Consider the following 26,277-nt stretch of genomic DNA (forward strand, 5'->3'; position numbering starts at 1 on the left):
TGGGGAGGGGTGGGGAGAATCCAAGTACCTATGAAACTGTGTCACATAATACAATGTAATTAATGAATTAAAAATAATAAATAAATAAAAAAAACATAAGGCTCCTCTTTGTGTATTTCACAATCTATCAATAAGGGGCAGGTGTTCAGCCTGGTTGTTAAGACTCCCACCTCCAGATCATGTGTTTGGCGTAGTGGTTAAGCTGCCACTTGGGATATGTACAACCCACATCAGAGTTTCTATGTATGAATCCTATCCACTTTGAATTCCTTCTTGCTGCAAAATGTACACCCCAGGAGGCAGCAGGACATGTCTCAAGTATTGAGTGCTTGCCACTCAAATGGGAAAGCTGGATTAACTTCCTGCCTCCTAGAGTCAACCTGGCCCAGTCTGGCTATTGAAGGCATTTGGGAAATGAATCAGCAAGTGTAGGCTCAATCAATCACTCATATTCTCTCTCTCTCTCTCTCAATTCAGTAAAATAACATCTCATAGAGAATTCCTTTATTCAATCCCAGAATAGATTCCTGACTCCACACACCAACCTGCAAGGCAACAAGGATGCCTGAAATAAGTGGGTTTCTGCCACCCACTTGGGAGACTTGGATTGAATTCCTGGGTCTGTGGTTCAGGCCCAGGCCAGCTCAGCTCAGTTCAACTCCACCTCTCAAACAAATGATTCAACAATCAGTCTACCAATAGAAGAGCTTGCTGGACTAGCACAGGCAGAGGCAAGTTGTGGGGCACTGCCCTGGATGACTTTCTGGCTTTCCTGGCAGCAACTCTTTTTCTCTCAACACAGGGACATCCACCAGGACACTCACTCTTTGGCTGTCATGATATGGAGTGTGATTCTTCCCACAGGATGTTGCAATTGCAGAAGGAAATCTTGGAAACATAAACATTTACTCATAAGATTGGGGCTGGACCCAGAGATCCACAGAAAGGAAGACTTGAAGAGGGATAGGGAAAATATGCATTGACCCAGCTTCAATTGACAACATTTTAAGACTGAGTTTTAAGACTGCTGTTGACAGTCCCTCAAGTGTAGAGTAAATGAAGCCCAGCTCATCACCGCAAACGTAGTAGTGATAAGTTCAGGCTCTGCACTCAGGCTTACCCAACTCAACTCTAATCTAGTACAGGTCCTCTAGCATCCCTATGCCTCAGTTTTCCCATACATAAAATAGCAGAAATATAATCTAACTCAGAAAGCATCCATTTTAATTACAAGAGAACAACAATAAGTTAAAAATAACTGAATGCTGGGTATGAATCAGGCACTTTCTATGCACTCTCCACTCACAGTCATACACATGAAGGTACATTCATGATTCCCATTTTATGATTATAAAAAAATTTCCCCCAGGTACCAAGCTAATAAGAAGCAGGCCCCAGGTTTGAAACTGGGATAAATCTGAATCTATTCTTTTATGCAAAGCATATGGAAAATATGGAAAATTCTCCTTACTTCATAATCTCTTAAGCAGTCTCACTGGGGAAGGACTGCAATGGGAAACAGACAAAGACAGGTGCTTGGCAAACCAACCTCTCATGGAGCCTCAAAAAGAAAAGGCTCATTGCCAAGATCTTAATAGAAAGTCTTTGGAGCAAACAGACTTTGGCTTCTCTTTCTATTAATATCTAACCTCTTAAAGTTCCTCCAACTCCATAATCTCCTTCTCTGAAGGTATACAGAATCTTCAAATGACTTTCAAAAAGCTAGAAAGTCAGGAGTAATATTCATCTTAAAGTCTCAGGCAAAATTAAGTCACCCACTGAAACATGGTCACTCGATGTCACAGAATAAAGGCATTGGATTAGTCGTCTGACTTCAGCCTGGGTCTGGCATTCACTAAGTTATTGAGCAAAATCACCTGCTTAATCTTTGCATTAGTTTTTTAATTTGTTAATACAGTGATAATACCCTCATCGTGACTTTTTAAAAAATGATTTATTTATAATTGCTTTTTTATTTGAAAGGCAGATTTTTTTTTAAAAGAGAGAAAGAGAGACAGGAAGAGAGATCTTCCATCTGCCGATTTACTCCTGAAATGGCTGCAAAGGTCAGAGTTGAGCTGATCCAAAGCGAGGAAACAGGAGTGTCTTCCAGGCCTCTCACATAGGTGCAGGGGCCCAAGGACTTGAGCCACCTTCCACTGCTTTCCAAGGCCATAACAGAGAGCTGGGTCGGAAGTGGAGCATCCAGGACATGGATGGGCACCCATATGGGATGCCAGTGCTTGCAGGTAGAGGATTGGCTTGATACACCTCCATGAAGCCCCCATCCACCCCGTCAGGTGAGGGATGTATGTAAAAATACTTCACAAATTTTAAAGCACTACACTAATGTGGGAAATTCTTAGTATTAATCAGTAGCTTATCAGTCTTGTGAAGCAAATTCTTGAACAAAAACAAAACAAAGCTGGAGCTCAAAGGCAGAGAGGAGCAGCAAATGGGAGTGAAGAGAGTCAGATGGGAGAGAAAAAGTAGCTGTCAGAATCTCATTTTCAGTGCTGGCAGTTAACCTCCAAGCAATGTTATGAGGCCAGGAAGTAACCATATTTTTAATTAAGTGCCAGTGGTTGGCTCAGCAACATAAAATTTAATGGTAGGGAAGACAGCAACTTAAAGAAACAATTTCTTACCTCTCCTTCCAAGAAAGAGATCTTCTCTAAAAGCTGCAATATTAAGAGCTGTTTCTGTTGCAGTTTTTTCTTTAATGACTCAATCTAGGAAGAAACACATCAAGAACTGTTATTTAAAAAAATGTAGAACTGCATGAGTACAAGTTACTTAATGGAGAGAGAGAGGGTGCTGGCTTTCATTTAAACAGAAGCTGTATACCATGCAATGGGATTAACATGAAATGCCCAGGAAAGCCAGATGCTGCTCCAGGTGAGTTGGGGATATGAAAGATGAGTTGTAAGTTACATCTCATTAGGCTTGTTTCACCCAGCATTTCCATACAGATGCTGCTTTGCAACCCTTCGTAGCATTCCACAGACAAACCACATAACATCTTGGGGAAATGCTGAAATAAATCTACAAACAGTGATTATTCAGTTTGAACCAATGAGGCAGCCTGATTTCAAACTCTCAACTTTGTCGTATCTGTTAATAATTTGTTCCTGTTTTGTGTGCCAAGTGTCAGAAGTGTTGATTTGGGGAAAGGATCACAATAACTGTTGAGGACATTCAGAGGAGTGAGAATTCATGTGGCCCAAAGTCATCAGAAAAATCTCCAAAATGGACGTGAGCTGGGCTTTCACCCTTGTTTTTATAATATACTCCATCCTGAACTGCTTTTGTTTTTCATGCATACATCATGTCTCCTTAGAAATGATCCCTCCCCTAAAAGAAGAAATCAGGCTACTGTGTACCAAGCCAAGTCTTGGACAATTGTGGGCACACTTAGATGGTCTTGGTGAGTAACACACCAATTTTCCAAAGTCTTACATTTTAAATTTGAACATGATCTATCATGTGGTATAATCATGTTTGCAATCAAGATGTTTACCATCAGAGAAAGAAAAACAAGTCTGACATGCAATAAATATAAAACAAACTTTTGTTAGATTTGAAGTGACAATATCAGTACAGACTCGTAACCTTTTATTTGCTTTTGTAAAAACAAGCATTCTTAATCCGTCCACTGAGAAAACATAAAAACAATAAAAGCGTAATATGATCCAGATACTATTCACCACTTAAAAAATATAAAAGCACATCTTAGGGGAATAGCCCTCTCCAGGGAGGTGGGGGACAAAAAGAAACTAGATGAATCTAAGATAACTTGTCATCCCTGAAAGCAAGGACATGAAAGGTTTGCCTTAGACCAAGGATGGGGCAATTTGAGCATTAAAAAAAATGATGTCACTGTATAAAATACATACAAATATGTAACTACTACAGAACATGAGTATTTTAAAATCCTTAACAAAGAAATCAGCAACAAGTAATTGGATGCCTGCCATTTTAGAGGGAAAATGAAAGCACTTATTTTGCTTTGCTTGTACAAATTAAGTTTCGAGATTCTAAAAAAGCCTTAGTTATAAAGAAAGGTTTTCCTTTACCAAATACTTTCAGCCATTCAATGGGGTAGGTATGAAAGAATTAGAAGATCATCACAATTTTGCCATCTCTAGGAAGTAACTGATTGGAGTCACCATCATCCACAGACAACACAGTGAGGTTGCAGGCTGATGGAGGAACTTTATACCTGTGATTTGGGGCTGTCATGACCTGAATGAATGATCAACTTCAACCTTCCCAGACATTTTATATCCCAGATGTCACAGAAAACTAGGCACCATCCCCACCCCCGAAACTCAAAATGCAATCTAATCAGCCTTCTGGAGGCAATAAGGAAACAAAGAGCCAAAGCCAAAATGTTAGAGTGTTTTATGGCATAACTGACTCAGTTCCTACAGTAAGTCACTGGGTAGGGGTGAGGGGCATGGCCGAGCTGGGAGAAGCATGCTTTGGATGAAGAGACTCTGAGATACAAGAAACAAATGTGACCATACTGGATCCTGAATGCAGCAAAGCATTAGTAAAAAGACACTTCAGGAACTCTCTACAGACAAGGGTTAAAAGATATTAAGGAATTATCACTTTTGTTAGGTGCGATGTGGGTATTCCAACCCAAGAAATTACTTGCTTGAAGATGCATAGTAAAGTATAGCAGAAACATATACAGAATATCTGGGATTTTCTCTAAAACACTGCACAAAGGAAAAGAAAAGAGGAAACGAAGGGCTACTTAAAGCAAACATGGCAATTCTGGCTCTTCGTTTAACCTGGATAATGAGTTGAGATGCCTCAATGAGTATTCTCTCTGTTCTGGGTACCTTGGGAATCTTCATTATAATATATGTTCAGTGCCATGTGGTATAAAAAAATTCATCCTCTAACAAGGAAAGCAAACCATACAAAACATAATAAGAAATATGCTCAAGGAAAAGTGTCTAATGTTGATGTTAATTCAAGAAATTACCAATTAAAAAGAGAAATGAACTGTCATTTAACACTCAAGAAATTTGTGCCCCCAAATACTGACTAAAGAAACCAGTGCTGGCAGGGGTGGGGGGGCAGCCACTCTTGTGTGTTGCAGGTGGCATTGTAAATTAGAATGACCCTTTAGGCAATTTAGCAATAAATATTCAGAGCCATAAAGCTGTTCATACCCTTTGACCCACTAATCCCACTCCTGGGAATTTATCCTAAGGATATAATTCAAACATAGGAAAAAAGCTATATACATAAAGATGGTTCTTGCTCCCATTATTTATAATAGGGAGAAAATGGAAATAACCTTAATGTCTAGCACTAAAGGAACAGGTAATAAATTACAGAATATCAATTTGATGGAGTATATTACCTAAACACTAAAAACAAACACACTGCAAAATGGCAAAGTGTTTACAAAAAGCCTCAAGGGATTAAAAAAAAAGTTTACAACGATGAAAGTAAAACCTAGAAGAGAAGTTAAACAAATCACCAAGTTCTGGGATTGTGGTAGGATTATGGGGAGGGATTAAAAAAAAGTTGTGTGTGTAAATTTCCTTCAATTTTGTAAGAATAATTTGCAAAATGCATCCTTGTGTTCCTTTTCAATTCTTCCCCATAGAATTAATATTTTAAAACCTTTAAAGGATATGTAAAATGGGTATTGAACATAACCAAAGGTTTTTGAGGAGGTCAAGGGTAGTATTTAATCACATAACATAAAAGATGACTTCAAACAGCTAGTGTCACTATCTCCAAAGGTCTCAGTGGTTTCTGAGTCAACGAAGTGACAAATATGTTTTAGGAACTGCCCCTCCCTCCAGAGAACACCTCATAGTAAAATGCTGAGATGATCCTACTGTTCATTATCCCCTAGATTCTAGTCTTAAAAACTACAGCCAGCCTCCTCATCCATGGGTTCTGCATGAAAGGCCTCAACCAGCTTTGCATTGAAAATATTAGGGAGGAAACATACTGGTTATGTACAGACATTTCTTGTCTTTTTCCCTTAACAATACCGTGCAACAGTTGCTTCCACAACATTTAGTTTGCATTAGGTATTGTAACACAGAGATACTTGCAAGTGTACAGGATGAGGTGTGCTGCTTACATGCAGACACATCATTTTATATGAGGGATTTGAGTGTCATCAAATTTGAGATCCACAAAGGGTCCTGAACTGAACTAATCCCTCATGGACAGGAAGAATGACTATAACTCAGGAAAAGGCAAAGATGTCATCTGGAGACAGTGCAGTATGGACAAAGTCTCTAAGTTCTTGTGAGAGAATAGAGGGGCTGAGGCTATACTGAAAAGTTACCTAGTCCTGGGGAGACAGAACAAGCTATGAGAAAGACTGCGGGTGCTGACAGTGGCAAGAAGAGATGGTGCTACTCTATGAAATGAATGGACTCATGAACCTTTGCCTAAGTCCTTAATGCATTTTTTTATTTAAAGATTTTTTTGTTCTTATTATTGGAAAGTCAGATTTATAGAGAGAAGGAGAGACAAAGGTTTTCTGTCCATTGGCTCACTCGTCTAGTGGCTGCAACAGTCGGAGCTGAGCTGATCTGAAGCCAGGAGCTTTTTCCAGGTCTCCCTCATGGATGCCATCCTCTTCTGTTTTTCCAGGCCACAAGCAGGAAACTCGATGGAAGTAGGGCAGCCAGGACATGAATTGGCACCAACATGGGATCCCAAAGGCATGCAAGGTAAGTATTTAGCCACTAGGCTATGATGCCAGGCCTAACCCTTATACATTTTTAGAAAAGCCTATTGTTCATATTCTGTGACCAATGTTGACTTATTCCAATTCAAGAAAAAAAAAAATCCCTCAAAGCAAAGGCTGGCCAAACCCTGCAAGCCCTGCAGGGGATGCTGACTTGGAACTCCAGCTTAGTATCCCTGCAGCCTACCCTGTAGCATGTCCCCTGTGTTTCCCCAGTGAGGCCCTCAGTTACTAAAACAGGCAAACTCATGCTTCTGGGTTTGGTAGCATTCCAGTAGTATCAGATCCCCAAGTCTTTGCTTGTGGATGATCCTGCAATTGCCAATGCCCAATACTAAAGAGCCCGGAAACATTGTCTCCTGTAACACTTAGTACTTGAGAACTACTCAAATGTTAGCTATGATTATGTGATTCTAGGTATTTCTCCCTCCCTAGACTGTAAGCGACTGTAAAGTCCTTGCTCATTCTATAATCTCAGACTGTCAAAAAAAAACCAAATCAACAAATCCAGCCCTAAACAATTCATTCAGGAGCAAAACTGTGTAGAACAAACCCTTGAAAACCCAATTGAACTGTGATGGCCTTGTTTAGAACGTATTCCCCAAATAGCTCCAAAAGTGAGGCCCACTCCAAAACCCAGGGTGCCACGCAAGTGAATGTATGAAGTTCCTTTGCTCTTACTAGCTGCACTGAAGTTTGCAAAGTTGGCCTTTAAGAGATTTATTTACCCACCACAAAGATGCATTTAGGTCTCGCTGTCACCAGGTGGTGGTAAATGACCCAAGTTAGAAGGCTCAAGTCAGGGCATTAAAAACTGAGCAAGGAGAAGCATTTATTTTGCAGGCTTCACCTATTTGGTTTACACAGTCTTTTACAACAGCCAAATTTAAAGGTCAAAAATAAGCCCAGTTGTAGCCATCATTTTACAGACACGGGGGGAAAAAGTCCATCTTGGTAAAATCTGGAACCTTTTAACTGATATTAATAGAATTGGGTCTAACTTTTGTCTCGATCATCATGCTTCTCGTGTAATTCAAAGTGTACATATGTCTTATGACCTAATTAATCATAGAGGTGAAGTCACACTTTATAATTTGCACATTTTTATAAAATGCTTTGGGTACCAACTACAATAGAGAAGGAATTCCTCCCAAGTCACTTCAAAAGGAGCCCATACACCATCATGATCAAAAACAAAGTTTCACAAAATTATAGACAGGTTCTTTTATGGATTCCACTCAATCCTGGAAATTAGGGAACTTGCACACTCCTTGGAATTTTTTCCCATTAGTGACACACAGAACATGGAACATATGGTGTTAGATGTCAGAAAATAATACAATTCTACAGTTATAATTACGTGAATAGTCCCAGTTGGGTAAGATTCATAAACATGGTTCAATATTGAGCTCAGGGACTGTGGAAAGAAATTGATGAAGAGTTATTGCAGCAAATAAGCATTAAATACTAGATAGCATCAGATGTGGGTTGTTAACTAATTGTGCTTTGGGATGTTTTCTTTTACCAGCTGACAATGATAATGCACACACAAAAAACATTATGACACCAAAAAGGTGCCCATCAGGCATGCTGTACACCAGAGGGTATATGTACCATCAACTGTGCTTCCTTCCCTCGCTTATCCTAGAAGGTTCATTAAAACTGATGGTCACACTTAGAGGTTTCACACTGAAACAAGGACAAGTCAGCTAAGCGGGTGACAGAAAGGGTCACATCCAAGCTTTGTTCAATCTTTCATGAAAGAGAAACCGCTCAAAAGGGAAGGAATTTAACACAATTAATGGGGAGGCCATTAATGCAAGGTGAAGTGGGTTCCCACCTTAATAAACTGAAATCAAATGCAGAGTATATGGATATAGACCAGAAAGGGAAACTTAAGCTCAGCCAAGCAGAAACTGCCAACCATCCCATACCGCAAATTATCATTCAGAAACCACCAGCTCACCTCTAGCTGGCTAAGTTAACCAATCAAATACTACAGAATTTTTTCCTTCATGACCCCTTGGTAAAGCCTTGAATTACTTTCATTTTGCTGCTTCCTGATTACTGAATTGCCACTTTATTTTTTTTAAGCAATTAGGAAAACTGCCTCATTTAATTAAGCTATTTAAAATTCTGTATAGGAAAGGGAATGCTGTTTTTTTATATCGAAACTAAGATTATGATATTTTCATTTTCTTTGAAATTTTTGTTTTCATTTTCATTTTAGAAATATTCAGCTAAGACTCCTAGACCTTATTTAAAAATCTAGTTGTGGGGCTGGTATGTTTATGTGCTTACACATGTCACAAAACTCAATCATATATTAACAAAGTTCCCCAACCTCTGTCACCAGTAGTCCCATTTTGTTCCTCTTTCCCATGGACTTCAATTACAAAAACTTCCTACTTTAAACAGCATGTATGACTAATTTGCTTTCCCACTGAAAAACATATCAAAGACACAACTGTTGATAAACACTTCTCACCAAAATGAGAGTATCAAGTTGATGAATTCTAGGGTACAATCTGATACTGTAGTTCAAGTTCTTATACTCTTCAGGACATATTTATGCTACTGTATGATTTGAAATTTTGAAAATTTGACATGAAAATAGCTTGAAGACCCCATTACTGTTTTCAAAACCTGCAAGGGCTCAGTGGATCTGTGAGCGGAGTGGAATAGGGATGAAGCACACAGGAAGATCCTTCCAGAGCTCCCTGGGACCCCCCACAATCTTGTCCCTTTGCTTCTTCATGTCCTGGTAGAGCCTTCTATTCAACATAACCTCTTGATCCCTCTGTGACTTGTCACACTGTAGTCTTAATTCAATCAACAGAATAGGAATCATGGGGTCAATATTGCCAAGCAGTAGTTAAGCCATCGCCTACAATGCCAGCACCCCATATTGGTGAGCTAGCTTTAGTGTCAGTCACGCTGTTCCCAATCTAGCTTCATGCTAATGTGCCTAGGAAGGCAGCAAATGAGGGACCAGCAAATGTGAGAGACTAGGATGAAGCTCTTGGTTTTTGTCTTCAGCATGGCCCAGCCGCAGCTGTTGCAGCCAGTGGATGGAACATCCGTCTCTCTCTTCCTGTCACTCTGCCTTTCAAATAAATTTCTTTTAAAGAGCAGGAATAATGTTAAATCATACCCACCCAGTAAAAAAAAGAGAAAAAATGGTATTTTACACACTTTCCTTGAAAAGGTTTGCTATAAATTTCCTTAATCTATTTTACAAACCTTCCAAGCTGTAATTTCACAGCCATTGTATTTTTCAAGTGCAGTCTTCCTGATGAAAAGCCACCACAAAATGTAAGAATAAAAATAAAGCACAGCTTCTTTTAAAAAAAATAATACTCTATAGACGAATAGCACAAGATCAAAATCTGCCCTGCATTAATGTAGCATGAAAGAACAGTTTAATAAGGACAAGGAAAATGGTACATTATCTCATTGCGGGGGAGGGAAGGGAATGAATTAAGGGCACAACAAAAAGAAACTGAAAAATTGCTAAATGAAGCTCTGAGTGGGGAAAATGAAAAATCAATGGAGGCATGGAGGGGAAAAGGTACATTTTTCATGTTCATGATGCTTGATTGGGTTTGTGGAAATTCATTTTCAATTAATGTGTCTTGTGGCATTCAGCCAGGCTAGTTATGAACAGGGCACATATTTTAATCAATTTTTCTATTAAGTTTGAAGTAATATACAATAATAGAACTCTACATTCAAAAGATCCGTTGAAACTGGCTCCTGAGGTAAGGTAATCTCATTTGGTTTGATTTCTATCCTATATGAAAGATAACCCAACTTCTCTTTAAGGAGAGGAAGAACACTTTGATCCTCCTGGGTGCATGAAAGTGACTAGGCTGTACAAATATCAGGGAAGATGAGCAAAAGGGTTTCCTAATCTGAGCACACTCAGTATGCACGCAGAAAGAGGGTGCCCTGGGTACCAGGCCTTTGCTGGGTTGACTCATGATTCTGTGGACAGCATTTGGCACAGCAAATAAGACACAACACCCCATGTCAGAATGCTTAGGTCTGAGTTCCTGGGTTCCATCTTCACCCCCAATTCCAGCTTCCTGCTAATGTAGACTCTGGAAGGAAGCAGGTAATGGCTGAAGTAGTTACATCCTTGCCACCACCCCCATGGGAGACCTGGACTGACCACCTGGCTTTGGCTTGGTTTGGTTGAGGCACCTGCAAGCATTTGAGAAATTAATCTGCAGATAGAGATTTGCCTGTCTCTTTTGGTTTTTCAACTAAATAAATCTTTTTCAAAAAAAATAAGCAACCCAAAGTGGCTATCTACACATGATGAGGAAATGGAGGTTCTAAGGTCTGTGCATCATTTGCTCATCTTCTCAGCAATCATCTAGTCCCTTCTAGCACGGTGATCCAAACCCAAGTTAGTCTCTGATGCCAAGTCCCAGTTCTTTCACAATCCTGCTCCCAGGGATTTGCCAGTTTCTAGCCTCCGTGTCGTAACAACCCATGATTGCACTGCTGCCTGGGAATTGGACAAGGCTGGGAAGAATACTGGCACATGGTGTCCTCTTTGACAAAGGATCTGCTGGACTTTGAAATCATTTGGTTGTTTTCTTTCTCCTCTGACATCAGAAGTGGAATGGAGAAGTGCAAGGAAGCATATTTATTTCCATGCTTTCTTTTATAGGTGTAGCCTCAGACCCAAAAACATCTTGTCTTGAACAGCAATATCCATGGAGAAAATAATTTCAGAACAATGACATGAGTATAATTGGAAGCAACTAAATCCACACCTGGCACAAAACTAGTGCTTAAAAAAAAAAAAAAGATTATTTGAAAAAAATGTCCCTGAAGTTCAAGTGCCCTGGAATAGGGGCCTTCGGTAGCACTAGCCAGGACTCCCTTTGCAGCCTCGCAACTGTCCTTTCTGTCCTCTCCTCTCCTGTTTTGCATGGATCGCCTAGAAGAGACATCTATCTCAGAAATTCTCTCAAATCTGATCAAGCAACTGGAAGCATGGAGAAATCATGAACAGAGTAACAAAAGGCATTTTTCTTGGCTTGGTGCTGATCACCCACCACAACCAGTCTCCTCCTACATTTCCAGCCTCACTGATCACCCCTCCTACAGTGAAGTTAAACTAGATTAATGCTCCCTGAACTCAACCTATATGCATACTTTCTCATCTCCACATTTACATTTTTTGTCTCTATTTTATGGCACGACCTTTCCACCCATTCAATTCCTGCCTAGAAAAATCCTACCCATCCTGCAAGGCTGGGTGAGACATCGCCTCCTCCCTAAAGACACCCCACCCACACACAATTAGTTATTTATAGGCACTAACTATGCCAAGCACTCATATGCCTTCTACCCTGCAATTCTTACATCCATCTCTGGAGGAGGCACTACTATGATCTTTGCCTTTTATTGACAAGAAAATAATCTAGGAGAGGCAAAGTAATCTTCCTAAGATACAAGCCTAGTCGGGAGCAGAGGCAGGACACAGAGAGACACAATTTCATCTACTCAAATCCTTTGAAACTAACCACTGTGTTCTGAAGCTTCTGTGTTCCCGGCATGAGTGATTCATAACAAAGTCCATCACTTGCCACATGTGACTTTAGTGCTAAAGAGTTCAGATGTTAGGCACAAAGTCCTCTGAGAGTCAGGACTCACATCCATTCTGACACTTGGCTCACAAAAGGTGCTTCCCAAATGTTCACTGGCTGCCATCACAGGAGCTCTCCATGCATTACCCCTTCCTGGCTCCCTATCATCCCCATTCCTACTCCTAAGACTCAGGCACTGGCTTTCCTGTAAACTTCAGCAGAGCAGCAGCAGATCTGGAACATTCAGAGACACACTCATGGCACAACTGCATGAGAAACAACCCCAGCTTGACAAAGACCTCTCTCTCTCTCTCTCTCTCTCTCTCTCGCACACACACACACACACACACACATACACACACCCCAGTGGGACAATGGTGTTAGAGATTCAAGCTTCCTATGAGTGGAAAGAGAAGAGGATGAAAGGGAAGGTAGATAGCAAGGGAGAAATCTCTTCATGGCACATAAACACACGCAAAAGAGCTCCTGGTACATTATTCTTTATTTGTACAACTAATATTTATTTATTGAACACCTGATGCATACCAAGAATTGTTTCAGATATGAGGGAGGGAGACAGGTATAAGTAAAACATACAAAATTTCCTGCCCTCATAGAGCTTACATTCTAGTGGAAGGGAAGCAGACCACAACAATACAAAGAAGCACAACAGATAATGAAAATGGCAGAGTAAAGCAGCAAGCAGTACCTAAAGACTTACGACTACGACTTTCAATTACAGAAAATAAACACACACCACACATCACAAAAAGTTAACTTCACACCAAAATTAACAACACAGAAATTCTCAAACATAACCATCAGACAAAGACCAATAAGATAGTACCAAGCATTTTTGATAAACAATTAAGATATTAATAGATATTAAGTAGAAATCAGCAGAAAAATGATATAAATGAATATAACATAAAAGAAGTTAAGGATATGAGTAACCATTTCATAAAGGAAGAATCCTGAATAGTCAAGAAGGTTGTGAAAAGTTATTCAAACCTTGCAGCTTGCAATGAACAATTATCAAGCTGACACAAAGGAAAACACAAGGTGCAGTTTCATCACTGGCCAAAATCACAGTCCACACAGTGCCAAGTGGTAGTGAGCATCTATAAAATTTGCCCTCTACATGACTGCCAGAAGTGCACACCGGATGGGCAATTGGGCATTACCTCATAATGCTGAAACTGTGTCAGCCTCACACCCTAACAAGTCCTCTGGAGCAGCATGTGTCATTGTTTGTAAAACAATAAAGATCTGGAAAACTACTAAACATCTAGCAATAGAATAAACTACAATACAGACATATAAAAGTATATTACACAGTCAAGAGGTGAATAATTTATATCTGTATGTGATAACTTACGAAAACAAAACTGGGGAAAGGAGGAAGCTGTAATATATATACAGCAAAACCTATTTTCCGTAGTTTAAAATAAATTTGAAATAAACATTTAAAAATATAAACTAAGCTACAGGAGATGACTTCAAAATGTATGTGGAAACCATGGAATGGAAAAAAAATTAACACACGGATTTCAAAAATTTGTGTACCAAAATAAACTTTGTTTTCTTTCTGTTTCCATAAACTTTTTGAAATTCCCTTGCAGAGTAGAACACATACATATGTATGCAGGAAATATCTGGAAACTTTGCCTGGACCAAATTACCTCTGAAAAAGATGGAAGGGTGGGAGAAGTGGCAGAAGAAGGAAGAGGAACAAAATTGGGAGGAATTAAAAAGGGATCCTTTTCTTTAATGTTTTCTTTGATTAAAAAAATCAGGAACAAATTTGTCAAAACTTAAATGTGATAATTCTAGAGACAGGTACCTGGATTTTTGTCATCCTCTGTAATGATCTGCATTCACAATTCTTGCTTATTACAAAGGGAAGACAAAAAGAACGAGGGCTGCCTCGAAGCCAAAGACTAGGATATCGCTCCAGCATCACCATTTTTTGCTATGAGACTGCTGGCTACTTAGCTCTTAAGATCCTAAACCTGTTTCCTGTGCTTCAAAAACTGGGCAACTACTGTCTCCTTCACAGGGTGAATGAGGGAACATGAGATTCACATCACCCCCTTGAAATAAAGAATGCATTCAACAGCTAGCAATGACTGGGAACATGAACTGCTTAGCCTTACATACTTCCCATGGGCACAGATTGGGGGCCCAGGTGTCTGAGAACATGGTTGCAAAGCACTTGAGAACAATCACAATGACATTTACAAAGGAAAGTACCTCCCTGTCTCTCAAGGACAATTTGTATTATGAATACATACATCACTACTTGTAAAACAAACCTGCAATGGTTCTTCCACAACTACAAAGGGGGGAAAAGCTGACACAATCATGCTCTTTCTCCACATTTTAGATCAAGTATCTAAAGTTTTAAAACAAAAAAGAAAACGAATAATTCTAGGTTAAGTACCTGACTTTAAAATCCTAACATTTTCATTTCTTGTAAATAAATTCTTTCTTGAGGTTTTGAGCAGCACCTCCTAAGGGTGAAGACCCGAGTGTTTACAGAACCGCAGCCCTAAAAGTAAGTCCAAGATAAAGGATCCTATTTAAGCAAGGGTAAGAGAGGATGCAGTGGGTGGGGTGGCAGGGCAGGATCTGAACATACATCTTAGGTTTGCCAGGCAAGAAGCCAAGTTCACACCCTTTCACAGTACAGGCAAGGAAGGGACAAATTAAGACAGCAGCAAAGGCATGTTGAGGTAGATCCTGTGAAGCAAGGAGCTCAGGGCTAGGGCAACTGACATTAGCCTAGAACCAGGACCAGAGCTGGAAAAGGGGATGCTATGCCCAGGGCAGGGCACTGAGGAGGGTCCTCTGAGGGCCACAGAATCAGCCTGGAAACCACAGTCACCTTCTGCTCCACAAACAAAGGCCAACCTGGCCTCATGGTACTGTCCAGAGCCAAAGAGAGAAGAAACCCCAAGGATAGAGGGTACCAGTGTGGGAGTGAGCGATCGATCAGCTATCTCTAAAAATCTCACTGCCCTCCCCTTGTTTGTATGATCTTGCTTTTTGAAAACTGGGGAATGAATTCATTCCACTAGAACAAAGGCCGGACATTTTTTTCACCAGACATTTGGAAAAACACTACAGTCATAAAAGGAAGTCCCCAAAAGTGTTCATAACCTTGCAAGGGTGCTATTTAGACGACAGATTCTCAAATCTGACTTGCATCTCCCTAGTAGAATTCTGGAAACCCAAAAGAGCATCTGGCGTCTGCTTCTAAAACAAGTGCCCATGCATAGATTAATAAAGTTACCCATTTGCTTCCTTTCCCACCTACTACTCGCTGACCAAAACAAAACACCTAAAGAAAAGACCAAATAATGACAAGGAAGCACCATCATGCCCACTCTATCAGGAGACGTGAAGGAAGAAAGAAATGGCCCCTCAACTGAGGGACTGGGGGCCTCCTCGTGAACTCACTCTGTGAGCTCAGCCTACTGGCTTGTGCTGGTTAGTATCACCCCTGCTAAGGCTGCTGCTATTAGCGGGGTTCTCAAGTACCCTAATAAGTTTTGTTGTGCCACCAGCACCTGTGACCACCTCCAGGAAGACACACATGCAAATACCACACACACAAAGTATACTTCACTCTAGTATATTTCTGCTAAAGATATCCCCTTCCCATAAAGAGGCTTATCCTTTTCATAAAGTTAATTAAACTACCCACTCATGCAAATGCCCAAGGTGAAAGAAGCAAACCAATCTTTTCTTAAGCTAACAGGAACAATGCTAAGCTGACTAGTGTTGATACCTACTCAGAGAGTACTTCCTCAGGGCCACCCCCCATACACACACACACATATAATCAAGCTATCAAGCTATGTGGGCACATGTCTGTTTCTGTTTTCTGGTGGGTGTTCAGATGAGAAGCACTTCCTTCCCAGAGTTCTGCTGTTCTTTCAGTTCTCATCTCATGTCCTTAGCAGTTGTCCTTGGCAGCTTTTGCATTAGTAAGGATTCGCTTTCCAAGATTTTAGGCCAGGCTCCACCTGGCACTTTCTGAATTAATTTTTGAGTAGTCTTTTTCCATTGTTCCACTTTGATGTCTAGGAACCCATGGTGGCTAAAAGTGCTCTGCAGCTCTTTGCATTCTCTTGATGGAAGCGGAGACTGCACAAGTAGACACACACACACACAGAGTGCGTGGGGAGCCCCCAGGTCAGATTTTCCTTTCAAGAACATGTCCTTCCTGTTTGTTCCTTGGCTCATCAAAGGTAAGCGCCTCTTCCCAGTAGACCATGTACAAGTGTTCTTCTAGTCACGAACAATAAAGGGAATCTTTTCTGACCCAGAGCAGGCTACCATCTTATCATCTTCCAAAGAGCCGGAGACTAAATCTGGAGAACAGCTCGTGCGACATGATCTGGAGACAGTTCAATTGAGCAGGTTAGGGTGGTGGGCTCAGTGCTTTGGCTCCTCTCCCAACCCCCTTGTGGATAATGACAGGGACTTGGAATCCTTTAACCCCAGGACATTTGGCACATTTGGCACATTTTAGCACACTGTACAACAGTTTTAAAACAGATTGTGTGCCGAGCACATGGCTGAATCATTTAAATGTAAAATTCTTACAGTGAATTTAATTTTTTTAAATCTCTTTATAAAACACATATTCTAGTCAAAGTGCTAATGGCTAAGCTAGAAAGCAGCCCACAACACAGAAGAGAGAAGTGCACCCAAAGCTCTAGCTGGGACCAAGACTCCCAAAGGAAAGCAAGGCAGACCTGTTTGTTGGTCAGGAAATCAACACAGTTACTTTGCTTTTAACTCACATTGCTTTCGATATTCGCAGCAGGAAGCCCTTTATCCATAGTAACCCCAATAATAGCAGCTACTATTTACTGGGTATTTCCTGTGTTCCAATGGACATGCTAAGTGTTTTATAGTTGTCATCATCTCACTTCACTTACACCAAAAAAAAAAAAAAAAAAAAGAAAGAAAAACAAAATTCCTCACCTAGGTAGATATTATATTCATCCCATTCTACTAACTTCCAAAAAATCCCACATCTACTATAGAAGATGCAGGTCAGTCTGATTCTAGAATCCACTCTCACTACTTTTTTCCGAGCCACCTTTCCCTGTTTGTCTATAAAGCTCTCTTCACTGAAGGGGGTACCAGTAGATTCTGAGCCAAAGGAGGCAAATCAAGGGGTCTGGTTTGAGGGTAGGGGTGGATAAAGGGAGCCCTATTTTGCCAACTAGCTAGAGAGTTGGAAACCCAAGCCTTACCTATATAAAGGTGTTATTCACATCTAGCCTCCCTACCTGGTTTGTCGCATTGTAAGGATACCATTACTTTTTTAAAGGATCCAAGAGACTGAACATATTCAAGACCTTTTCTTGGGAAATGCAAAAATGTCCTCTGTTTGCACTAGAGGAGTAGTTCTTGCTTATGCTATCATCTCACCAAAGCATTGTATTCTTTTCCTTCTAAAGAGGTACAGTGTGTCCTCTTTATGTAGGAGCTCTGTATTGACAGAAGGGTTAATTTAAACCAGGACAGAGGCAGATGTGTGTGTATATACACACACACACACACACACAGTGGGAAGAGCACCCATCCAGGATAGAGACAGATATGTGTACACACACACACACAGAGTTGAAACAACACCCACGAAAACCACCTTTGAGCTCTTTATTAACAGTGAGATCCCAGCTTCCAAGGACATATGGTAGATTCTGTCTCTTTAAGTCTCTATTATTTGGTTAGCAAGGGTGCCTCATCCAACCTTTAACATCTTATCACCAAGTGCAGCTGAACAGTCTGAGGTTTTTACAACATGGATAGGACCAAGACAATCCAGCTGTAAGGAGTGAGCTGTCCACACTCCTCCCAGAAGTGAAGATTCCCCTCCTGAGACTCAGGTACAGACTTGAACCAGCTTTCTCCTTTAACTGATGCTGGTCCCTGGTGGCTGACCTCCATGGCTGTCTCCCACTGAGCCCTTCCTATTTTAGTCATCCCTTGCCTTCCAGCTCAACCAGGTATTTGTGAGAGGCTGGCCAGAAACACAAACAGGAAACCCAGCAAGGCCAGCCAGGTTCCCGGGCATGGGCTCTCAACCTTGGCTGCTGATTGGACTCACTGAAGAATTAAGGAAACAAAATTTTTAAAAAATGTTTTTTACCTGTTTCCAGTCTGCCTTCCACCCCCCCCCCCCCCCCGCCAGGTGCAGGCATTTTGTTAAAGCTCCCCAAGGTGACTGTAATATGCGGCCTGGGGTAGAGTGGTAATGAGAAAATCAACGCACTGCACCAATGCACTGATTAAACACCTACAGTATGGAAACAGAGGAAGGAGTGCAATTACTTTTCACAGAAGAAGTCCAAGGAACGTCTCCCCTGCAGCTGAAGAGAAACTCCCTTTAGACAGTTTTTGCTGAAAGACACATCTCCCAAATCACAAACAGCAGTGGGAGATAAAGAACACATGAGAAAAAATGAGAGGCTGCCTAATGACTGAACTGGAATATAGTAAAGAAACCTTTGTTACATGATTCTTCATTTCAGGCAGCTGAACCCTGATGGCATGACCCCTGACAAAAATTTCAACCATCCTTTTGGAGGACAAATAACAATCAGATTCCCCCCTTAAATCACTGTCTTTGGAGTAGGAAAGCTGCTTGGGTTGGCCCCAGACAGTGGCTTAGGGAGATGGATGAAGGGCAGCCACCAACCTACTGACTGAAGAGATCACACGGAAAGCTGTGTGAGTGAGGGCCCAGAGCAACAGCCAAGGGTAAGAGAGTCTCCTGCCAGGCAGGCAGCCCAACACAAGATAGGTGTTGGTGGATTTCTGGGGAGTGGATGAGTAAATTTCAAGTCCCTTGATATTTCTGATAAACCTTCTTAAAAGTCTAAAAGAGGCTCATGTAGGGTTGGGGAGGAAGAGACTCTATTTTTTTGTTTCTGGCAGAGCCATTGTGAGCTGTGAGAACTGGTGATAGTAGGGTAATACCTAATCTTTCATGTCCACCACAAAAGGAGACTTACTCAGCAGAAAAAAAATCCAGTTTAGGAGGTCCCTGGTATTGTGGCATACTGGGTAAAGTTTCCATCAATGGTACCAGAAACCCACATGGGCTCTGCTTCATGTCCCAGCTGCTCCAGTTCCAATCCAGCTCCCTGCTAATAGCCTGGGAAAAACAGAAGCCCATAGTGCTTGAGCCCCTGCACACATGTGAGACACCTGGAAGGAGCTGCTGGCTCTTGGCTCCTGGCTCCTAGCTTTAGTCTGGCCTAGTGCTGGCTGTTGTGGCGATTTGGGGAGTGAACCCACGGATGGAGGATCTCTGTCACAGTGCCACACTTAATAAAAGACACTGTATTGTCTCTTTTCAATGAACTTGATACAATAATATAAGTACATGTCCTTGTTTTTGAAAAAAAGGACCTGCTTCCCTATGAATGCTGCTTACACTGCACAAGTTGTTCTTACTTCACAAATAGAAATCAAGTCATTATTGAGCTAAGGTTTGCAGAACCTGGGCCAGTAACTGAGTGTTCAGATTTGTTGTATTATTATCATTATTAAATGATTTTCTACTAAGGAGGAAAGAAACATTTCACTGAACACTTATGATTCCAAGAATCTCAGTACTGACACCTGGATGTGTTGAGCTAAAAAGAGAAATCCATCATCTTAATAAACTAAGTTTTTCAAACCAACTGTGAATGGAGACTGGATATACACCCTTGGTTCCATTAAGGCTCTGATGCAGACAATGACCAAATTCCATGTGAAGGAACAGAATGTGTCCCCATAGCTGTCACACTTACGGGCTGACACTATTTTTCTAGGTCCAGTTTGCCTCTGAGAGCAGGTAGCAGAAAATCACACATGAAAACACACTCCTGAAGACAATGTTCAAGATTCCATAGGCAGCCAGTTTGGCAGTCTGCATTTCTCAAAATCCAGTCCTTGTGATCGAAGTGATTCAGTTTATGACCTTGCTGATCTCATTCCTTATGCCAAGTAATGATAAGGCTGCGATCACAGCAACAGGCACAGCATCATAAACAAGGGAGGATTCCTTCTAGAAGGAACACTGACTGGAGTGACCAGCTTGCCCTCACAAAGGCGTTCAGATTACAGAACACCAGAGCTATGCAGAACTGGACAACTTGTGTTGCAGCTCCTAGCAATGTGCCCACAATGGAAGCAGAAATCCTCTCCAGGCCAGCCTGTATCAGCAATGTCTCTTCGTTTCAGATAATGAGCTTTGAAAGTGCCACCCAGTGGTTCTGGCCTGACTTTGCATCCCAATGCAGAATTCAAATGCCTTCTCTTTCCACTTCCTGTGATGAGGGTTCAGCTCCCTCCTCTCTCACTGGCTCCATCTTCCCCACTTCCTTCCAGGACACCCTGAATTTACCAAAGCTTCCCTCCAGGTCCACTCCTATGTCTGTGCTCATTTCCAGTGTCCCTTTTTCACATTACTGACTCTTTAAAAAAGGACTCCCATAAATGACTGCCAAAACATTAAAATTTTAAACCAATTTTTTTCATAACATAAGTTAACACGGCATATCAGACCAACAATTTTTACTATCCGAGGTAGATAGTTTAAATGAAGACTTTAAAAAGACTTTTTCCTCTCGTTTCACTGTAAAACCTGGTCGGCCCCTAGGTGGTGCTAAGTCTGAATCTGTCCTCTCAAATTTAGCCTGTGAGGCACTCCAGTGATCCAGCCCGTCCACAGCACATCTTCAGAACTTAAAGAGCTTATTTTGGAGCAATGAAGTCACAGGAAAGCAAGCCAGGCATGGACAACAATCTTTGTACACTTTCCTATTTCCAAACATGTACATATTCATGTATTTGTCCATTTCTGGAATACATAAACATTCCTGCATTCACTTCAAATTAGACTGCTAGCTATAATCTGGAAATATGTGAGAAAATAAGTGTATCTGACTTCGAGACTAGTCTCCCACCCCACCCCCAGCTACTAGTCTTAAATCCTTATAGATAAAAGTTTAACTGAATCAAAAGCCAAGTTGCCTGAGGTTTGGGGTAATGAGGGGAAGTAGAAGACATGCAGCACCCACAAGTTAAAAAGTCACACAGGGAAAACTAAGGGACTGCCCTGACTCCAGACGTCATGGGTGTGAAAGCAGGAGGCCAAAGTTACGCGCTGAAAGTCCAGGCTCACTGAGATGCTGTGACACAGCCACACCTGTCCTTGGGAAAGGCTCCTGACATCCACCTGCTGCTGAGGACAGGGCAGGATCTCTCACCCCAGCACTGTGGTTGGCACAGCTCCTGCCTGGATGGACTAAACGGCTGCAAAGACACGTGTGTGTGTGTGTGTGTGTGTGTGTGTGTGTGTGTGTGTGTGTGTGTTTCTACCTCCTTGGAGCCTCTGCCACTCCATCATTCCCAGTGATGGCCACAATGTCACCCAGCATGACTTGGACTTTCCATTTGGGGACAAGATTTATCTAATATTTAATAAGCATTCTACACTTAATCAAAAAAGGATGAGCCTCCCCATCCTCACCACTGCCCAACCTTAAACCATTACACTAACATCTCCAACATCTTTGGATTATTGAGATGTTAAGACATACTTTTAATTCTTTGTCCATCTGCCATGTGGATGAATTATTTATTGGAAGATAGATATGCTTTTAATTTTAATAATTCATGGGTAAGACAGGTAACATTTTAGGGTGCTACTTAATATAAAAAAATGTGTTTTCAGCTTTCCACTGCTGGCCAAATGTTTAATTAAATCAGAACCTTTTCTTCGTGAGTTAGAGAATTAGACCCAGAGGAATTCTCATAACCCCATTAGTATTAACAGTTCTTTTTCTGTCAGATTTTTCCATTGGATTTTTTAATTAAGCGAGAGAAAAAAAACTACAATAGTAAATGATTAGCTTTACCACAGCGTGGACTTCCTTCTATTGAATACTACTGTAAGAAAGACAGATGACATTCACACCAGTTGTAAAAACTCTTTTTGTCTTGAGGAAATATAAATGTTTGACTTACCTTTTTAAGTTAGAAAAAAAATGTAAGCTGTGCCCAGCAGAACAGATATATAACTTGGTTTCATGCTTCATATTACAGAGATAAAAGGTAACAGAAGAGAAAAAAGAAAGATATAGAAGCAATAGAAACGGGGAAAGAATGAGGAAGAATCAGAAAGGGAGAGAAGGGCAGGCAGCTGGCACAGCAGTAAGGCCCCATCTGGGACACCCACATTCCACATCACGGTGCCTGCAGCCAACTCCAAGTCTAGTTCTGATTCCAGCTTTCTGGTAACCAATGCCCTGAGCAGCAGCAGGTGGTGGTGGTTTAAGCACTGAAGTCCCTGCTGCCCATATGGGAGACCTAGGTTGAGTTCCCAACTCCTGCCTCTAGTCTAGCCTTGTCCAGTCCTGGCTGTTGCAAGCATTAAGGGAGTAAATCTGTGAATGGGAGCATTTTCTCTATATCTCTCTGCCTCTCTTTTTCTCTGCCTTGTAAGTAAATTAACAAAATTAATTTCTAACAGAGAGGAAGACAGGTAAGGAAAGAAAGTGAAAAAGAAGCCAGACACACCAGAATTAGAAAAAGGCCAGAGCTAATGCTCACTTTCATCATATAGCCATGTGTCATCTGAATGTCCCCTGACGTGTCACTGTCCTTTGAATGTTGGTGAGCACAAGAAATGCAGTTCACAGCTCTTTTCACTGCGACCATTCGATCTGGAGAATTCCTCTTGGGAGGGATAATCACCAGTACATAGGGCAGAGACAGCAATGGCCTGAGCAAGTGTTCTTGGAGCCCTGAGAAACTGAGCTGTGCCTGATCTGTGCCGGGCCTTAGTTCTCCAACCCCCAGAAGCAGTCCTGGGACCATGGCCTGGCACCGGCACTTACCTCCTCGACCATCTGCTTGACCTTCTTCTGCTGGCAGTGCACCATGTCGTCAAGGTGTCTGATGCGCTCCCGGAGGCTGGCTGATTCCTCCTCCAGCTGCTGATACCTAACACAACCAACAGAAAAGGAATTTCAGTCCTAAACCAACACAGAAAGGTGAGCTTTGAAGAAAAACGGCCACTGATTTGAAGAGACAACTGGACTGAAACAGTCTGAAAATGGAGAAAAGGGTGGGAATTCCTTCTTAGCCCTAAGTGGCTCATGATCCAACACAGTCGGTTACCTTAAAGAGGCTTCTGAAGGACTGGCATGATGGCTCAACTGACTAATTCTCTGCCTTTAAGCACTGGCATCCCATATGGGCAATTGGTTTGTGTCCTGGCTGTCCACTTTTGTGTCCACTTTTGATCTAGCTCCTTGCTTGTGGTCTTGAAGAGCAATCGAGGATGGTCCAAACTGTTTGGACCCTGCGCCCACATGGGAGACCTGGAGAAGGCTCCTGACTCCTGGCTTAGGATTGGCTCAGCTCCTGTCATTGTGGCCATATGGGGAGTGAACCAGCAGATGGAAGACCTCCTCCCTCTAACTTGCCTTCTTTCTGTAAATCTGCCTTTACAATAAAAATAAAATAAATCTTAAGGTAGGGGTTTCTGAGTCTTAAATGCCTATGATGTAGTGTTACTCTGGCACCTGTTTTGGGTTTTCTCTTTCACCTGGTTAACAACCAAATTCCTTCTTAAAACTTGACATTCTTTGTCCATGTCTTTGAGATTTCCTACCCCATCTCAAGGATTTTAATCATGTTTCAACGTCATTGTGCTTCTTTTGCAGACAATTTCAACTAGATGTCTCCGAATGAGTGAGTTGAATATTGCCCTTATCTCTTGGCTACAAACATTTGCTTCTGTCCACATTTTACATATACACATATATGTATGTGTGGTTTGATATGTCAACATATACATTAAAGTCTATACATGTGTTTGTATATCGCCAAGATGGTATCAAATTGACTTTAAAATATTTGAGTACTCCCTTGTTAGACAATTAACCCAAATGTTTTTCAAGCTCACATGACTTAGGGTAAAAACAGACCTACTGGGACAAGCATTTGCTGCAACATTTAACCACCACTTGGGATACCTGCACCTCTTATCAGGGTGCCTGAGTTCTAATCCCAGCTTCACTCTCCTCTCCAGCTTCCTCCTAATGTGGAGTTTTGGAGGCAGCAGGTACTTAGATTGAGTCACTGGCTCCTGGGTTTGGTCTGTCCCAGTTCTAACTGCTGCAAGTGTTTGGGTAATGAATTAATAGATAGAAGACCTCTCTCTGCCTTCAATAAAATATGTCCATCAGCATTAAATATAATTTAGTCATACTTTATTACATGTTTAAGGTCATAAAAATAGGAATATGACGTAAGAATGAATAAATCAAATAGACATAAATGGAACAAAAGTATAAATGTGCTTCTACTAGAAATTATGTTGTAAACTATGTTTGCTTTAAAGGTTTCTCTAATCTCTTTGATAACTACATCCTTTTAGCATTACTAAGTTAAATAAAATGTCAGATATTCATTAACTATCTAGGTCATTTCCAAATAGATAAAATATTCAAATATTGGGAAGCACAAATTCAAGCATATTTATTTGTTGGATTCTTAAAATTATGTATACTCTGAGTATGTGTGTATGAGTCTGCTAATAAATGTGTCATATTGTTCTATGAGAAAACAGTATAAGGAACATTATAAAATGGTACCCATCCTCAGAATACTAGTTTACAACTTCCAAAGATTAAGGCTGTGGTTAATATCAGTATTTAAAATGACTAAAGGAAACAACAGCTTGCATGCTGAATATAAATATGTTTTTATTGTGAGGTTGTAAGAGAGGCATGAGATAGGGTTTTGTTTGATGAAAACTTATGTTGTGTAGTATAGTGATCATTTAAAGGATGTTCAAAACAAAAGGAGTAATACAGATTATCAGAAATAAAGTTAAATGAATACAAAACATTGGGAGAAAAGAAGGGTCCAATTCACCGTCAAGGACACAGCATGCCAACCGGCCAAGTACACTGCCAAATGCAGCCTCTTACCTCTCCTTGTCAGAATCAGCCACTTCCCCTGACAGTTCTGTTTCATGTTCTGCAAGCTGAAGTTGGAGCTGATGCCGTTCCTAAAACAAACCATAAATGAGGCTTTCACCAGTGGATCCCAAGTTGCACAGGGAATGCGTGTTAAATTTCCAGCACTAATGTGTACAAATCTACATACTGCCCCATCCCAGTTTTACACACTTAACCACAGTCGAAAGCTCACCAAAAGTGGCTAATCTGTTGGTGTGTACTAATATAAAATTACATTTTAAACTGCTAGTTTTGCAGAAACTTGTTACAGTAGCAACAGAAAATATATACCTGGCAAGCTGTGCACTTTGTACCCTGTTCTGTCTATGTATGTATTTAAAAGTTTACCCTAGAAGCCAACATGGTGGCAGAGTGGATTAAACCACTACTTGCAACACAGACAACCTATATCAAGGGCCAGTTTGAACTCTCGATAATCTGCTTCAAATCTAGCTTTCTGCTAATGTGCATGGAAAGACAATGGACTGCCATCTATGGGAGTTTCTAGGAAGGTTCCTGGCTTTGGCCTGGCCTGGCCCCAGTTGTTGCAATCATGTGGGGAGTGAACTGGTAGATGAAAGATCTCTCTCTGTCTTTCCTTTTCTATTACTCTTTCCAATAGTAAACAAATTTTTAAATTTTTCCTACCAGAATTTGGACAATTATTTATTTTGAGAAAATGGATGTGATAAAAGCATGGGACCACTGAAACTGCACTGGAAATATGTTGCAGATGTTAGCATCTTAAAATGAAAGTTTATCAAATCCTGCTTACTAAGTGAGAGAAGATTATTTGACATAAAGTCTTCCTCCAAGAGCTACAAAAACTCATCTTTATTCTCAGAAAGTCTCCCAACAAACTCTCAGTTATATAGACACC

General features: G+C 41.0%; 1 protein-coding gene across 4 annotated transcripts in view; it reads right to left on the minus strand.

Moving 5' to 3' along the window:
- Positions 1-26,277, minus strand: part of MYZAP (myocardial zonula adherens protein) — an 86,846-nt gene that overhangs the window by 23,291 nt on the left and 37,278 nt on the right. For 2 of the 4 annotated variants that reach the window (XM_004578050.4, XM_058665788.1), the window contains 3 exons: positions 25,368-25,447; positions 23,265-23,370; positions 2,649-2,732 (listed from right to left, as the gene is read on the minus strand). In XM_004578050.4, the coding sequence (XP_004578107.1) occupies positions 2,649-2,732; positions 23,265-23,370; positions 25,368-25,447 (270 nt within the window). Of the gene's footprint in view, positions 1-2,648; positions 2,733-16,217; positions 16,751-23,264; positions 23,371-25,367; positions 25,448-26,277 lie in introns of those variants that run through there. The other 2 variants (XM_058665789.1, XM_058665790.1) reach the window with 2 other exon arrangements.

The sequence above is a fragment of the Ochotona princeps genome, chromosome 6 (genome assembly GCF_030435755.1).
Source record: "Ochotona princeps isolate mOchPri1 chromosome 6, mOchPri1.hap1, whole genome shotgun sequence".
In the NCBI taxonomy this organism is placed as follows: Eukaryota; Metazoa; Chordata; class Mammalia; order Lagomorpha; family Ochotonidae; genus Ochotona; species Ochotona princeps.